The following is an 18,716-nucleotide window of genomic DNA, read 5'->3' as shown; positions in this document are numbered from 1 at the left end:
ATATATATATATATATATATATATATATATATATATATATATATATATATATATATATATATATGCTGTTGGAACAAAACCTTGTATCTCCAATATAGTAGCTTTATAGGAGAGGGGAAAAAACAACTTTACTATTAATGAAAATCAATGGAACCAGACGTTTCTTCAAGTCAATTCATTTATTTTGGTCCATCCTTTGTAACATTTACATATACCATAAAGGTCAACATGCATTTTCAAATTATGTCAAAAACTGAAAAATGACAAAAATACGAGGTTTTGTTCCGACAGCAGTGATAGGTATGTATAATCATGAGTGCTCATTTCAAATGGTCAATTATCGAGGTTACATTATTAAAACATTAAAAAACTACATGACTAAACTAAACGAATTAACTAAAATAATGTGGTAGTTATATTTACTACGACTAGTCATTGATTTATCAGGACACTAAGCATTTATTAATCATTTTAAACTAGTTCACAAAATCTAGAATAATGTTTTTCCTTTTTCATTACTTCATGATTACCTGCCATACTACTGAACTGTTTAGTAATGTTTATTACTCTCTAAAGTATTGCTGATACATGTCATTTCCTTGCTGTTAGTGCCATTTATTAAACCATCTTTGGTCATTAAAATATTCTGATTGGTCCAATGAAAAATAACACAGATGATTTTCCTGATATAAAACCACAGTGAATACTTTCTCAAACTGAACACGGAAAAGTACACAAACAGCGCAAAGCGAAGGCCTGAAAGATGCTCTACCAGACAACGACAATGCATATGTGGGATCTACACCAGCATAAAGGTGTAGAAATGCTCCGTCATCTGTTCCAGCTTCCTTTTAAAAACTGTAGCCGGTGTAAAGGTTCATTAATCTGTTATATGGCAGCTTATAGATCTGTCTGATCTATAACTAATCATGTGCTGATATAAAATGTATTAATAGAATAATTAACAGTTTATCATGCCTCACGATATTATTACAATATTGTACTTGAAATACACGTTTAAAGCTTATGACCTCATGTGTTTGTGTTAGTTGTGAAACACAATAATAATTAAAAATAAAAGTCTAAATGTTGATGTTCATTGTGTATGATGAGTTATTAAGTAAGATTAATTATAAGGTAAATGTTATTCTGAACCACTGACCAAAGTGCTGTCCAGAAGAGACAAAGTACACTATTGTATCTCAGTTCTGTTCAAATGCAAGTTTGTAAACAGGTTTTAAGACCACACTTAAAAGCAGATAGACAGATAGATATACTGTATATTCACTGTATTCACAGACAGCAGGCACTGAGTGATGCGCGGGCTAACAGCACAGATTATAGACATGACTAACTCTGAGTTGCATCAGGATTGAAGTGTAAAGTGCATAATGAATGTGTCGTTACAGTAATAGCTGTGATAGACTGCACAGTGTGTATTGATCAGAGAAGAGATCCAGAGATGTGGTTCAGCACATTTCAGACAGCAGAGGATCAGTACCGTATGTGCAGTAAGGAGTAATAAACACCAAATGCAATGATGTGCCATTCATCAATACAAAGACATTTGCTCTGTTTACTGTCTATACAAAATAAAAAAAAGAGGGCATCAGCACAGTGGTGGAGAACTGCAAAGTGGGATGTTCTGCAGATGATAAAGCAGTTCAAACTTTTCTTTAATCTCTGGATGAGGTCAATCTGCCCTGATGGTACATGTTCAGTGATCTCTCAGGTCAACATCTACAGGTATGAACTTGGACGCTCCATATAAAGTTAAAAGCAACTGAATTGAGCAGATTATAAACAAATTTTTTCACACAGTTATATTAAAGTCTCTCGATAATCTACTGAATATTTCCACAGCTGCTGATGTGTTGTTCATATGTTACGCATCGTCTTGTTTATTACATCTAAAAAGACTCAGATTCACTGTGTTCCCAGGACAAACAGGTAGAACGGCGTCCAGCTTCAAAATAAGTTTAATGACCAGTTTATGTTGTTGGGTAAAGATTACAAAACTAGATGTTTTGCTGGGCAGTGGGTTTTTCAAAATAAACTGCACCTGTTCTTCTCTGATGTTCATACAACAGCTCACATTTTCTCCTTTAGCTTTGCAGGAAAACAGGACAGGGCTCTGCCGTCATGTAACCAGCTACACCCAACTCTGATATGCATCCTCTCACCTTACATCACGCTAATGATATGGAAGCCACATCCTGCCAGTGGACGGGATTAGGTCAGGTAGAAGTGCTCAGCCATGGCGCTGACCACTGATTTCGCTCATGATGTGTGTTCTTGCTTAAAAAAGTCACCACACGGACAGAGAAGCTCAAAACCATGAGGGCATCTTTCAGAAGAACGCTTGTTTTTTTGCTTTTATATGTAAGCGAGGTGCAGGAAGCAGAGTCAATTTGAGAGGTTCCACCACAAATTAAGCTCCGCTTTTAAGTAGCACCAATACAAGTCCATTATGATCCATTTGGCTTTCCTGAAATGTCCTCCCTCCCACAGCACTGAACAATCGTCTTTACTGGTAAAAGGTGTGGCAAACACACTGTTTCTGAAAGGAGGCACATCCAGCTTCATGCGATCACTGAAGAAGAGAGATGTGTGAAAATAGCTAGAACACTTTTCCCCTCAAACCTTTTTAAACAGAACCAGAAAGCAAAAAAAAAAAAAATTGCACTTCACTTCTTTGCATTGGTACCTTTGAATTTAATCTTGAACATTTCAAAGTTGATGGATTTCTTCAACTTTACCGACTTGTCTCAAGGTAAGACACTTTATCTCTTTGCTACTGAAAGTTATGGGAATGTAGCAGTCATCAAGATTACGACATGATAAAAGCCGATCTACTCTCTCTCTCCAAACAGATAGCACTATTTACCATCCTGTGGACACAGTACCAGATGTTCCCTCATTAAACATGCGCCAGCTCCTATTGGCTGTGTTGCTACAACATGTATAATAAACAGTTTTGTTTTAGAAACAAAATGATGTGCTACAGTAATAATTAGACAAATTAAACTATAATAACGACGACTTTAGGAATTTCCAAAAACCTTTAAACTGTTGCTACATCTTCAGATACCGAACAATCCTAAAACCGGTTGAAGATGTTGGGCTTCAGGCCACCCGTCTTACTTCCTGCATCCACTACATTAGTGTAAAGTCCTGTCTTGCTCTGTTTTAGCCTTGGCTTTCTTGTTTCCCAGTGCCATGTGTTTTTCCTTAAGACAGCCATGTGCCTTTGTTTTCTTATATATTTACACCTTTGTCTCATTTCGTGCCCAGCCAGCATTGTTGAATTCTTCATGGTTGTTCCTCTATAGTTTCTTTGCATTTGTCTAGTGTTAGTGTTTCTTTGTATTCATAGTCTATTTGTTTTTCTTAATTCTTTGTATTTGTTATCATGTTTATGTGTTCATTCATGGATCCCCATGCCCCTTCCTTGCCTACCTTTTCCTGGATGTTCTGTGTAAAAACTTTAAAAGGCACTTGCACTTGTACCTCGCCTCCTTTTCCCCTTCACCCCCCTATGTGTTACAGAATGCTGGCTCACCAATTGGGACTCAGACACACAGAACCCTAACCAGTGTGAAACAGCAGTTTTCCCCCTTGGCTACTCTAAAGGACCCTATTGCAACTGAGGACACCACCTTGCTTGCAGCAGAATGCCCCAGCATCAGGGGCGAGACCCCTAGGTTCAGAAAGAAGAGCCATAGAAAATGTTTAACCGGAAGCAAGGCAACTGCTTTCTGAATGGGGCAGAACAGTTTTGGGAGGGGGTTGTTTGGCTGAAGTCACAGAGTTGTTGGTCGACTAGATGATCTGACTGCCCCCTGGGACATTTTGGATTTTCTATTCAGTGCATCTCTGGTGCTGCCGTTCTGGAGAGCAGTGCCAAGCAACTGCCAGCCATTGAGGACATGGGTGCAGGTTTGCCTGTCTCCAAGGACATTGCTACAAGTCCACCGGCCTCCAAGGACATCATGGCTGCTCAGCCTATGCCTAAGGACATCAACATGGCACAGCCATGTCTGCTGTTATCGCAAAATCTCCTGACCTGTTGGTGTCTGAGTTCCCTGACCAGGTGACATCCAAGTTTCCTGATCAGCCACATCCAAATTCCTTGACCCGCCAGCCTTCAAGTTCCCTGACCCACCAGCCTCCGACTTTTCTGACCAACCAGCCTTTGTTCAGACCTGCCTGTGGTCTCAACATCTCCAGACCTGCCCACAGCCTGTGAGTCTCCTGCCTTTACATTGACTCCATAGTCCCAGGACCTGCCCATGATCTTAGATGTTTCCTGATTCACAAGGCTCTGTGTCTCCAGATCTTGTTCTTAGGGCTGCTCCCATTCCTGGTCCATGTGCCACATCCTTTTCCTCTGCCAGATGACCATCCTTTCAAGTTCCCTGTTCAGCCAGCCACCCAGCCTTTCCAGCTCTCTGCCCTGCCAGCCACCCCAAAACCTTCAGGTTCCTATCCAGAACGAAAGACCTAATTCTGTGTCTGCCCCGTCTACTATCCCTAGTTTTGTCCTGGTGTGTATGTTTTTGTATTCATTCCTTTCAGTGTCTCCACCCTGTAACTGTGTCTGTCCCTGTCCCTACATTTATATTGAGTCTCATGTTCCATCTGTTGTTCCATCAAGTGTCCAATCCACTTTCCAGCCTCCTGTCCAGCCATGTGTCCAGCCTCATATCCAGACTTCCCCACAGTCTTTTTTCAAGTCCACTGTCCATTCCCCTATCTGTTTCATTGTCCAATTTTCCATCCCGTCCTTTGTCCCATCTTCTGTTCTGTCCATATCTCATCTCCTGTCCCGTCTTTAATTCAGTCTTCCACTCAGTCTTTTGTTCAGTGTCCTTGTCTGCTTGTACAGCCCATGAAAAAAGGATGTCGAAGGAATGAGAATTTATTTTCGATGAATGCAGTCATAGATGTATATCAGTCAACTACTAAAACAACAACGCAACACATTTGTGAATCGAAACTAAATCTCAGATTTTTAACTAAACATTACATTTTGTCATAACACAATATATTTTTATTTTAATTTGGCTGTAAGAATGATGGCATTTGGGGATGTTTTCCCTCAAATTCCACAACTCTAAAGCCATTATTACTGTCTGTCCTCTTAAGGCTGATAATAGGAAATAATACAGCACTGAGGCATGCAGGCAGTAGCAAAGTGGGTAATCGGGAGAGTCCAGTGAATTGCATTTAGATGGATGATGTTTTCTGGCCTAACAAATTTAAAGCCATGCATTTAAACACACAAATTAAATTGTACATGTTGGCAAATATATTTCTGTAGGAAAAATCTGTGGTCCCGTCCTCAGGCAGCGTAGCAATTTTCATATAGAAATCATGTGAAGACGGACGGCAGTAGAAGAAAAATCAGTGTGGCATCATGAAAGCATCGCATATTCTAATCTGTTTCTTCCTCTGTCGGCTGCTGGCCTATCTAACATCTGCCTGTGAGCATTTTGTCTGGGGTGGGAGGCGAGGGAAGCTATTTGTGTTGATTCTTTCAGTTTTTTTCTCTTTCATCTTTCTTTTTTGGGATGTTTAGGGGTCAGTGGCTGTGCTGGGCACACAGCGTGTGATGTGGTGATGTGGTGTGGCCGAGGAATATTGGTCTGGGATTGGACTAGGATTACAAAATGAAAAAAACGAGTGGTATCAAGAAAGAAAGGAAAGAATTCTGAGGAGGTGGAAAGTGAGAAATACTCTCTGAAATGTGGTTAGCTAGCAGAATATTACAGAGCACAAAGCAAGGTTTAGTGTGTGTAGGAGAGAAATTACAGCTAGAGTTTAGCTTTGCCTGGTCTGCATTACGTAAGTCCTGGTCTGCATTACGTAAGTCCTGGTCTGCATTACGTAAGTCCTGGTCTGCATTACGTAAGTCCTGGTCTGCATTATGTAAGTCCTGGTCTGCATGTAGGTTTAAGTACCACAGAATATTTAGAGCTTGTTCCTGTACTGGGACTCGCACTGCCATGCGCTGGGTGTTTTACAGAGATCACTGAATGTTCTGTTCACATTTGTTGACAGTAGAAGCATTTGATGCTGTTCTAATCATTACCTTCTTTCTCTCTTTCTACAGAACCTCCTGTTGGTTTTGGACCAGGGGCAGTTTTACCAACGGCAGAGGATGAACAGGGTGTGAATGTGAGCGATACTGCTGTGAGTATCCTGAACAGCAGCCTCACCACAGTCTTCATCCCTCTCGTTTACATCTTCATCTTCATTGTGGGGTTGCCCACCAACACCATGGCCCTCTGGGTGTTCCTCTTCAGGACCAAGAAGAAGCATCCAGCGTCCATCCTAATGGCCAATCTAGCACTGGCTGACCTGCTCTTCATCGTGTGGCTCCCACTGAAGATCACCTACCACTTCAACGGCAATGACTGGACCTTCGGGGAGCCGCTGTGTAAAGTCCTAGTGGGGTTTTTCTACGGGAATACATACATCTCCGCTATCTTCATAGCCTGCATCAGCGTCCAGCGCTACTGGACAGTAGCTCACCCACTTTCTCAGAAACTGAGTAGCCGTGTAACAGTGTGTGTGTGTGTTTGTGTGTGGATTGTAGTCTGGGTCCTCACTGTACCGCTATACCTGTATGACCAGACCGTTAAAATCCTCAATCTCAACATAATAACCTGCCATGATGTCAATCGCCGCAATGAAACACACTTCCCTGTTGGGTATTTCCTGACCATGGGCACTGTGGGATATGTAGTTCCCTGTGTGGTCTGTATAGTGTCCTACCTGCTGACCTTCCTCTCCCTCAGCAGGTCCATAACAGACAGCAGCAGCAGTAAGAAGAAAAGGAAGGCTATAGTCCTCATGGTTACTGTGCTGGTGATGTTCCTGGTCTGCTTCACTCCCAGTAACATCATGCTGATGGTCCATTACTCTCTGCTGGGTGTGGAGCATCAGAATTATGTTTATAGTATCTACATGGTTGCTCTGTGTTTGGGCAGCATGAACAGCTGCCTGGACCCATTCGTGTATTATTATATCTCTGAGGAGTTCAGAGATCATGTGAAGAACTCGCTGATGTGCCGTAGTGAACGTACATCCAAACAGATGAAGGTTTCCTCCAGACCTTTGCAGGTCACAGAAGAAATTCCAATGCCTCCAACAAACACAACAACATCTACAGTGGAACATCCAATCGAAGATTCTCTGAATGCAGCACAAGATTAGCAGAATAATTGGACAGTCTGGTGTGATCAAATGATGAATTTGGTCAGGAATCTCAACACATTTACATGCACTTAATCATATAATGGGAAAACTCTTGGTCTACATGAGTCAGACTGAATGAAGACGTAACATTAATGTTTAGTGTAAACTTTCATACTGTGGCTTTAAAAAAATGAGTGAAAGCTCATTGTTTGGCTGCCTTGCTCACAATCAGCAAGTTTATGTCTCTTATTCTTTACTAACTACAGATGCAGCAATGGTTTGCCTCAGGGTGGCGCTGTACCAAATTAGTTCACCCATTTGGTCCTTCATAGCCTAACAACTGCAAGTATGCCTGGGGTGCCTCTGAAAATCTTTACAATATGCCACAGTATATTTGTAAATCTGAAAACTTGCCTGGTTTCATAAGATGCGTTCACAAGGTGGATTGTGAACTGGAACTCAAAGACAAAAGAGGCGATGGGTAAGATCCCAATTAATGTGTGAGGCAGTACATTACCAAACTAGAAAAGAGAATTGCCAGAAAATGAATTGACAAATTGTTCAAACATTGTTCTGCCATTGAAGCCACCATCAGCACAGCTAAGGCAAGTGAGTTAGCAGCCAGTCAACACTGGATACCCTTATTGTAAACTTGCCTGCACACAGAGTATGTCTTAGCAACAACTGTCCGTGCACAAATGTAAATATACTTATCAATTAGATATGCAGGGCGGCTTAGTGGTGCAGTGGGTAGCAATGTCTCACAGCAAGAAGGGTCTGGGTTCGGTTCCCCACACAGGGAATAAGGGTCCTTTCTATGTGGGGTCTGTATGTTCTCCCCATGTCTGTGTGGGTTTCTTCCCACAGTCTAAAGACATGAAGTCAGGCTAACTGGAGATCCCTAATCATACACAGATGCGCGTCTACGCTGTGATGGATCGGCAACCTGTCCAGGGCGTTTCCTGCCTCCTGCCCAATGAGCGCTGGGATAGGGTGATTAACTGATTTATATACAGTCATATATATATATATATATATATATATATATATATATATATATATATACACATGTGTGTAAATCACTGTTGCCGGAAGAAAACCTCACAAATTTCAATTTAACAGGAAAAGGAAAAAACCTTCTTTACTTATAATGTCAGTCAGTGGAGCCAGACTTTTTTCCAAGTAATTTCTGTTGGTCCATTTACACACAATATGCAGGACCACCGGTATTTTCAAGTGATGTCAAAAACTGAAAAACGACATAATGAGTAATTGCAAACGTATATTACCTAACCGTTTAATAGTGTGTATTACTCTCTGAAGTATCCATAATCGATGTTCTCTTGTTATGCAGTTTTATCTTTGCCGTTCACTGAAGCACCTTTGATCTTCAGAATATGCTGATTAGTCCAGTGAAAAATAAACCTTTTCCAAAAATGCCAAACTAAATAGATGGTCAAACTGAAGTGAAGGCCTTCAAAATGCTCTACCAGGCAACCACAATGTGCATGTACCAGAATGATTGCCTGCAGGTCAGCACTCCAGAAACGTTGGATGTACACCAGTGTAATGGTGTAGAAAAGGTCTGTCATCTATTCCAGTTTCCTTTTAAAAACTGTATTCGGTGTAAACGTTCCTTAATCTGAATTATATTATTATACAGCAGCTTATAGATGTCTGATCTGTACACTATACTACTATACATATACTAGTCTGTAACTAAGCATGTGCTGAAATAAAAAGTAATATCTGGATAATGAATATTTATCATAGTTTATGATTACTGTCACAATATTGCATTAAAAAAAACACCACATGTTTAAAGTTATAGCATCCATGTCAGAACAGTACTGTGTTGGTGGTAATTGTGAAATAAAATGATTAAAATTAAAAATAAAAAGTCTAGCTGTTAATGCTGATTGTGTGTATGGTAAGTTATTAAGTTTTATTTTTAAACAAGTGCTGTACACAAGAGTCATAAAATGTCTCAAATAAAATAAAATCAGACAACAAAAGAGGTACAATACCATTGTCTCTCAGTCCTGTTCAAATGCAAGTTTATAAAGACAGCTTTTAAAAACAGACATCAAACCACAGATGACGTAGGTTTTAACTGTGAACTGGCAACAGCCAGCAATTTCAGAGAGGAAGACCTCATGGATCTCTGAGCCGTCAGAATGAGAGTGAATCAGCGGGATAAGCAGGCCAGGCCATTAAATGCTGTAAGAACAAATAGAAGCACTTTTAATGAAATGCACATGAATTCTAAAATATACTAGCAGTGAAGCAAAGACTCTAAAAAGAAGAACCCAAATATAAACAGGACCCAGAAACGCTGCCACCTTCTCTGGGCCTGAGCTCATTTAAAATGGACTGAGTGGAAGTGGAAAAGTGTCCGGCGGTCCGACGGATCAGCATTTGAAATTCTTCATGGAAATCATGGACACGCCCCCAGTCCAACTCTTTTTAAATGTGTTGCTGATATTGATATGTTGTCGTTGTACTATTTTCAATTAAATATCGGATTTAAATGATTTGCACTTGACTGCATCATGTTTTTATTTACATTTTGCACACTGTCCAAGCTTATTTTAGAAATGAGGTTGAAAACTATATTCCTGGAGTTGGTTGTTGTTGCTGTTGCATATTTTTATGGTGAAATAATTATTTGACATTATTAATCACTATTTATGCAAAATCTGATGCAGGGGTGCAGTTTAACAGAACAGCACTGGAAACGCAGGAAACCGTGTTGCACTAGACAGTTTGAACTTCAGCTTTTATGATGCTGATTTATTATTAACCATCAATGCTTTGCAAGTGGTATATTCTCTCATAATTATAGCGCTGTAATTTAATTCACATCCACCACAGTCACTTTCCTCCAGTGCATTTAGTGCCGTGCTCTACTGGAACGCGTCCATCCTCCACTACAAATGGATTCGGTTCAGTTTTATTGACCTGACCATTCACAGTCCTCCCAAACCTCACTAAAACCAAGAGAAGTATGCACTTAAAAATGACGGTTCCTGAAGGGTTCTTTCATAAAGAAAATGGCTCTGTATAGAACCTTGAACACTCAATTAACCCTTTCCATGACTGAAGGGTTCTTTGCATCATGAAATGGTTCTTTAGATTGATAGAGAAGGTGCTGTAGATGAACGTTTTTCAAGAAGGTTCTACATAGCTCCAAAAAGGTTCTTCTATTGTAACAAGCCTGACATTATAACAATACAAGAACCACTTTTGCTGCTATATAAAACCCTTATTAAAAAGGTGCTGTATAGAACCATTTGCAGCACATTCGAGGTAGTGGACGCATGTGCGGAGGTCAGCGACTTTTACTGAGGGCAAATCCAGAATCAGGGTCGTAACAGTCCAGGGTCAAAGAGCCGATACGAACAGACTGATGACATGACAAACAGCTGGAGACGGCAAACAACACCAACACGACGAGAACACAACAACCAGCGGAAACACAGGGCTTAAATACCCGGGACAGCGAGGGACAGGTGAAGACAATCAGGGGCGGAGTTACAAACCAAAACACGAAGACATGGACAGGACTGGGAGGGGCCAATCGTGACACTTCTACTGTTGCAAACTTGACTTTGTCACAATAGCAGAACCTTTTTTGATGATATACAGAACCACCTACAGCACATTCTCCACCAGTCTGAAGAACCATTTCATGTTGTAAAGAACCCTTTAATCATGAAAAGATTCTTGCATTGTTCATGATTCCATTTAGTACCATCTTCTTTACCTTGAAGACCCATCATTTTTAAGTGTGCTCTGAAAATGGTTCTGTAAGTAGGACCAAGAACGGTTCTCCTACTGTTACAAGCTTCACCTTGTCACAACAGCAGAACCCACATGCAATGCATTTTTCATCAGTCTGAAGACCCATTTCACCATGCAAAGAACCTTTTAAGCATGAAATTTTTCTATGTAGCACTTGTGATTTTAAATAGAACCATTCCCTTTACTCAACCCTTGAAGAACCAACTTTTTGGTTGGGTCCACAAGATACAGTTAGAATAACTCAAGCAAGAAGAAATTGTTTAGTTTGTCTTCCTGTTGAGTTGCTGCCCATTCCCATGGTTGGAGATCCTCCTGGGACACAGTCCCAAGATCTGAACTCATGATTTCTAATCTCAGGATGATCAGGTAGTTAAACTGTTCTGCTTCAGGCTAATGTAAACACAGTCAGTGCTCTCTCTCTCTCTCCTGGAGCCTGAGGAACCAGCTCAGATAAGGTTATGCTACCCTCAGTTGACTCTTTGATTCTGCCTTGGAGGCGGAACTGGAAGCAGGTTCTTGGTTCCCGACTGGCAGAACACTGCACAACAAAAGGCCAGAAAACCTTAAAAACGAAAAATAGATCGTCCTTTTTTAAGCTCTTAACTGTTGACACATTTTCCAAAGCTTTTGCCTGTAATAGCATAGCCAAACTGAAAGAGGGTGCTGTTTCTACATACTTTGGACTACAGTCATGACCTGAAAGCAGAGGCCAGAATGGAGGAGTTTCCTTCCACCTGACCACTCAATGCCTGTTTGTCTGGGTCAGTTTGAGTCCACACTCTTAAAATCGATGCTTCTTCAAGGACTTTAGTCAATAAAATGGTTCAGTACAGATCCGAGAGCACTCACAGAAACCTTTGCATGATAAAGGCTTCTTTGCGTCGTTGAAGGGTTCCTTAGCTAGATGTGCTGTAGATGGTTCTATATGGAAACATTTTGAAAGGGGTTCAATAGCATCAGAACAGGTTCTCCTACTGTTATGACATCAAGCCTGTAACAGTAGAAGAACTTTTATACAGAACCATTTTCGAAAAAAGATTCTTTAACAACGTTGTTAAAACGGACCGCAGGAACAAATCCTGAGATTTTCCTTTTTTAACGGTATATTGTACCGTATTTCTGGACGATGTGAGGGATTTGGAAGTGTGCTGGTACTGGTACAGCAATCTAAAACAGGTTAAAGATAAACTAGACTAGAAATTTTAGTTATGACGTTTATGCCAATGAGCCAATTTTACACACTTCTTAAATTGAAAGAGAGTGATTGTTTTGACGCTCTTCAATACGGTCGGAGTCGTTAACTTTCCAGTCTTAAATGCATTGAATTAAGTAACGTTGTCTTCATCTCGGCGACTTATTTTGAGACAGTTGTAAGCTTATTATAAGACTTAATTCTAGATGTGTTCTGCCTTCACTGTGCGTCTGCGTACACAGCTATGCAGACAGCTTAACACTCTTCCTTAAGTGACCAAGACACGTGGTGGAGTCTTTAAGTGTTTTAATGGAAGCGGTGTAAAACTAGGAAAAAAATAAAAACCAGGAAACATGACTTTCAGTTCCAACATATAAATAAATGAACCACTTATCATGTAAAGCAAAAGATATCAACTGAATTGGCTGTGGGGTTGTTACAATACACTACAGTCAAGTTGAGGTATCACAAACACCAAAACACAGAAGCTAACAGTGGCTGACTAGCATAAATCCACAGATCAAACTATGCTATAAAACAAAAACATCTAGCAAACAGAAGGCACAAAGAGTCTACAAAAAAGGTCCAATTAACTAAATACTCACAGATAATGCCTGAACAACAAGAAATAAAGATTGAGTTTTGACTGCTGCTTGCAAGCTCCTCCATGTTGCTCAGAATGCTGCAAAGTGTCACTGCAGGAACTGCACCACTAGGGGGGCAGTACCAATGCTAAGCATGAGTCAGAACACTCCCCACCTGGCATCTTTCAAGATGCCAAACGGTCATAACAAATGTGATCATGCATGTCACTTATTCACATCCTCAGACAGCAGAAGGATGACTTCAGAGATAGGCCTCAAGAACTGTTTGTGTGTGCCATCCTTACTTATCTTCACTTCAACTTTTCTGATCTTCTTATCAGCACTGGGAAAGGTTTTAATGATCAAGCCAACCGGCCAGTCATGTCTCTTAGCTTGATTGTCCTTTAACAGGACAATGTCTCCTTCTTTCAGGTCACGTTTGTCATTTCTCCATTTGCGGCGATCTTGGAGAACAATAGCGTATTCCTTTCTCCATCGCTCCCAGAATGTATTGGCCAAACATTGCACTTGCCGCCACTGACGTCTGAAGAGATCACTGTTGTCAAAGTGTCCTGGAGGTATGGGGGGTGTGCCAATCTTCTGGGTAAGGAGCATGTTTGGAGTGAGAATAAGTGGCTGATCAGGATCTGTAGACACTGAGGTGAGTGGTCTAGAATTAACTATGGCAGTGACCTCAGCCATGAATGTCACCAGAACTTCGTAAGTAAGCCTTGTTGAGCCAAGTTGGAGAAGCATTGCATCGAGAATGCGACGTGCTATGCCAATCATCCGTTCCCAGCTACCACCCATATGTGAAGAATGTGGAGGGTTGAAGATCCACCTGCACCCCTGATCTGTCAGAAAGCTCTCAACTTCCTTGCTGTTGCAGCCATCAGCTGTGATTTGGAGTTCTTTGCAGGCTCCCACAAAATTGGACCCACAGTCAGATCTTAATTGCTTTGCTGCTCCTCGGATAGCAAAGAAACGTCTGAGAGCGTTAATGAAACTGGAAGCCTCCATTGTTTCAACAACCTCGATGTGGATGGCTCGTGTACTCATACAAGTGAAAATGGCGGCCCAGCATTTTCTGTTCGCATGGCCTCCACGTGTTCTTCTGGAAACAATGGACCATGGGCCAAATACATCCAGTCCTACATAGGTGAAAGGAGGTTCTGTGCTTAAACGGTCAATAGGCAGGTCTCCCATTTTTTGTTCTTGAGTTTTGCCACGTAGCTTGCGACAGGTTACACAGTTATATATTACATTACTGATGGCTCGTTTTCCACCAACAATCCAAAATCCAGCTGTTCTTATGGATCCCTCAGTAAAATGCCGGCCTTGATGGTGGACTTTTTGGTGGTAGTGTCTGATGAACAATTTGGTTACATGGTGTCTGCCTGGAACGATCACTGGGTGCATCTGGTCTTGTGTGAACTGTGATCTATGGAGTCTTCCTCCAACTCTAAGAACTCCTTGTGAATCAACAAAGGGGCAGAGTTTCGCAAGGGAGCTGTGTTTCTGAATGAGGCTTCCTCTTTTGATGCATTCAATCTCATCTGCAAAAACCTCTTTCTGAACTGTGCATATGATACTTGCTTTTGCTTGTTCAAGTTCTTTGAGGAGGGGCTTATTGCACACATGCCAGCCGTGGCAGGAGCTGTCATTTGCTGCTTCTGTGAAGGACTGTGCAATGTGCAAGAGGCGAGCAAGAGCTCTTGTGAGTGCCTTCCAACTTGAAAAACGTTCAAACCGAGCACTGCCAAGCTGACTCTCTACCATTCGTGTAGCCTTTACTGTGACCTCTGGACGTATCTCTGTGTCTGATGTGGGATCAACAAGAGGGAACGTAGGCTGGCTTGATGTACTCTGTTGTACTTCACTCAGAAAAGCAGGGCCAGTGAGCCAGGAAGAAAGGGCAAGCTGTTTCGCAGAAAGTGGTCTTGTGGCATGGTCAGCTGGATTTAAGCTGGTGGGCACGTAGTTCCATTGGTTTGCTTGTGTTGAACGCCTAATTCGATGCACTCGGTTGTGAACATAAACATAGAATCGCCTGGATTCATTAAAAATGTAGCCAAGCACAACCTTACTATCAGTGAAGAATTTCATGTCATCTATTGGAGTGTCTAGTTCCTCTGTGATGATTTCTGCAATCTCCACTGCAAGCACAGCCGCACATAGTTCAAGCCTTGGTATGGTAAGTTCAGGTTTGGGAGCTAGCTTGGCTTTTCCAAAGATGAATCCCACATGGCTTTTTTCTTCAGCATCAGTGACTTTAAGATACGCAACAGCGCCAATAGCTTTGCTTGATGCATCACAGAACACGCAAACTTCTTTCTTCTGAGCTGCAGAGACTGGCAGTGTTGTGTAGAGCCTAGGAATTTTCAACTCTTCTAGGTCTTTGAGGGATTTGGTCCACTGCTGCCATTCTGCGTACTTCTCTGTAGGTAATGGTGCATCCCATTCGTGAGTGTCAGATGTGAGCTCTCTGAGGATTAAGCAACCTTGGACACTGACAGGTGCAGCAAAGCCAAGAGGATCGAATAGGCTGTTAATTGTTGATAACACCGCACGACGTGTGAATGGCTTATTATCAACAGTCACTTCAAATGTGAATGTGTCTGTCAAAATGTCCCACCTAAGACCCAGGCTCCGCTGCATGGGAGGAAGGTCATGCCCAACATCAAGGTCCTGTAGGCCTTTAGCCAAGTCTTCACCTGAAAATGCCCTCATGACATCAAGGCTATTGGATACAATTTTGTGAAGTCTGATGTTGGATTGAGCCAGCATGTCTTTCGCTTTGCTGAGTACAGTGATGGCTTCTTCTGCACATGGAAAAGATTTCAAACCATCGTCAACATAGAAGTGCCTCTCTATGAACTGTCTCACTTCAGCGCCAAAGGTCTTTTCTCCCTCTATAGCTGACCGCTTAAGGCCGTACATGGCCACTGCTGGGGAGGGACAATTTCCAAACACATGAACTTTCATGCGGTACTCTACCACATCACTGTCAAGGTCGTGACCATGAAACCATAGGAAACGGAGGAAGTCACGATGATCTGCTCTGACCAGGAAACTGTAATACATCTGTTCAACATCAGCCATCACAGCAACAGGTTCTTTCCGAAAGCGAATGAGAACCCCATGCAAACTGTTATTCAAATCGGGGCCCTGTAAGAGCACATCATTGAGTGAGACGCCACCACATTTTGCACTTGAGTCAAACACAATTCTGATTTGTCCTGGTTTCTGGGGGTGGTAAACCCCAAAGCTAGGCAGATACCAGCACTCCGTGTTGCTTTCCAAAGGAGGGGCAGGTTCAGCATGCCCATTGATGAAGATCTTTTCCATAAAAGCTACAAAATGATCTTTCATTTCTTGTTTCTTTTGCAGGGTGCGACGAAGTGACATAAGCCGAGTGAGGGCTTGATCCCGGTTGTTTGGTAGGCGTTGCCTGGGAACACGAAATGGTAGAGGTGCCACCCAACTGTTTGTCTCATCTTTAACAAACTCCTTGTTCATGATGTGGAGGAATTTTTCATCCTCAATGGAAAGAGCGAGTTTGTTGCTGTCCTCTGAACAGTTGAAGAACTGTCTCTCTGGGTTCTCTTTCATTGGTGTGTATGTAGGCAAGACTTTGGGGCATGTCTGCTGCTCATGTGCCAATTTCTCTTTCACAGAGATGCTGTTCTCACACGGAGTAAGATAGCTGTGACGTCCATTCTCTAAGATGTTAGTTTTGAAGACATTCACAATAGGTCTATGAGCACCACCTAAGCAGACATCACCGATAATGACCCATCCTAAATCCAGGTGCTGGGCATAGGGAGCATTATGTTTCCCGTTACGTTGGCTTCGAACTTTGTGCACGCGGATGATGTCTCGCCCCAGTAATAGAAGAATTTCAGCAGAAGGGTCGAGAGGTGGAATCTTATTGGAAATCTCCCTGAGATGAGGGTGGCTGTGTGCAGCTTCTGGTGTAGGAATTTCCTCTCTGTTATTTGGAATTTGGTTGCACTCAATGAGGGTAGGAAGTCGCAGGTGAACATTCCCGTCAGCTGACTCTACCATGAAGCCCACAGCGCGCCTCCCAGCTGTGTCTACTGTGCCAGAGCACGTTTTGAGAGCATAGGGGAAACTGTTGCTGTGTACATTGAAAATGTCAAAGAATGCAGACCTTGCCAATGATACATTGCTCTGATCATCCAATATGACATACATCTTGACCTTCTTTTCTGGATGCCCTTCTGGATAAACATGCACTAGGCATATTTTAGAACAAGATTTGCCTTGGAACCCCTGTCCACAGACTTCTGTGCATGTAGAAGTTAGAATAGCTGAATCATGCTCATGATGCTCCCCACCATGGTCTACAGGAGGTGTGTCAGATTCCTTATTGACCCAAGGTGCAGGGCCTGCGTGGAGAGCAGAAACATGACGATTGCTATCACACTCTGAACAGTGAATGACTGCTTTGCACTCTTTTGCCTGATGTGCAGTGGAAGCACAGCATTTGAAACATACAAAGTGCTCCTTCATGAAAGTCATACGTTCCTCAAGTGGCTTTTCCCTGAAACCCCTGCACTTCCTGAGGGAATGAGGTTTCTTGTGCATAGGACATTCCTTTTCAGGATCTATTACAGGTCTCTTAGACACAGAGGAGGATGACTGCTGTTCAACCTTTGTTTTGTTAACTGTGACAGGATCTCTCCAGCGTTTTGATTGAACTTTATCACTGCGAAGGGGCACTGTGTTGGGCGTTGGAAGGCTGAAGCTTGGGTCCGTCCTCATTTCTGCATTGCAACGCACAAAATCCACAAAATAGGAAAAGGGTGGATATGGTACATCATACTCTCTTTTGTACCTAAACCCCTGACTCATCCATTGCTCTTGGAGGTTGTAAGGTAGTTTCTCAACAATAGGGTTAATCCCTCTGGCTGTGTCAAGAAAGCTGAGCCCTGGTAAGTAACCCTCGCATTTTGCTGCTTCGATTTCGAGGAGCAGATCTGCAAGCTCTTGAAGCTGGAGGTAATTTTTATGTGCAACTCTTGGAAACTTCTCGAGTCTTGAAAAGAGAGAACCTTCGATGGCTTCTGGAGAGCCATAACACCGGTCAAGTCTCTGCCACACCATATACAGGCCTGTTTCAGGTTGATTGATGTGAACTGCTCTCATTCTTTTAGCATGCTGCAGTGCCTCACCGCTTAACCACTTTATGAGAAGATCAAGCTGCTCACTTGATTTAAGGTCAAGCCCTTCAGTAGCATTGAGAAAGCTAGATTTCCATGACAAGTAATTAGCAGGCTGATTGTCAAATGTTTTCAAACCTGCTGTGACTAAATCTCGACGAGCTAGGTAAATAGCTAAATCTGACACATTGGAAGACTTGGGCTGGATGTTGTGACTAGGCTGTCTCCTTTTACTGGCATCACTGTAATACTGTGGATGCTTCGGAGGACTAAGAGTGGTGTCACTAAAGTTTAGCTGGGTATTAGATTGTGGCCTTTGCTTCTGTTGAGGTTGAGAAGCTATGCCCCCTGGTGTTGGCAAGCCTTTATTGGCACTCTGATCTTCGGGGTTTATAGTATTAACATGCTGTGACACTGATGTGACGGTTTCTACATTTACAGTACTTGGCTGAGTAGGGTGGTGAACTTGCTGAGGAGCAAAGTGAGTCTGGATATATTCACTGGTGCGCCCAAGTGACTGACGATGTGATGTACACTGGCTGACTTTACTACAGTGCTCATTGATTTCTACATCTGTAGCTGCTTCAAGTACTTGAGCTTCCGCTGATGCTGCCTCAGCTTCACACTCCTCCTTAAGAGCATTGAGTGTTGCTTCTATACGTGCTTTCTCTATGGATGCATTTGCATCAATCTGGGCCTGTTCCACTTTCATGGCTATTTCACGCTTAGCATATACAGCTCGTGTGC

General features: G+C 42.2%; 1 protein-coding gene across 1 annotated transcript; it reads left to right on the top strand.

Annotated features, from left to right (window-relative positions):
- The first annotated feature begins 3,929 nt into the window (after positions 1 to 3,929).
- LOC108415280 (proteinase-activated receptor 2-like) lies at positions 3,930 to 8,191 on the top strand. The gene is made up of 3 exons (XM_017688303.2): positions 3,930 to 4,038; positions 4,350 to 4,481; positions 6,116 to 8,191. The coding sequence occupies exons 1-3, from the start codon at positions 3,930 to 3,932 to the stop codon at positions 7,219 to 7,221; spliced, it is 1,347 nt and encodes a 448-aa protein (XP_017543792.2). The 3' UTR covers positions 7,222 to 8,191.
- Positions 8,192 to 18,716: the final 10,525 nt, after the last annotated feature.

Source organism: Pygocentrus nattereri, chromosome 16 (assembly GCF_015220715.1).
Source record: "Pygocentrus nattereri isolate fPygNat1 chromosome 16, fPygNat1.pri, whole genome shotgun sequence".
NCBI lineage: Eukaryota > Metazoa > Chordata > Actinopteri > Characiformes > Serrasalmidae > Pygocentrus > Pygocentrus nattereri.
Note: the sequence above shows the minus strand (reverse complement) of the source record. Positions and strands in the feature narration are given on the sequence as shown.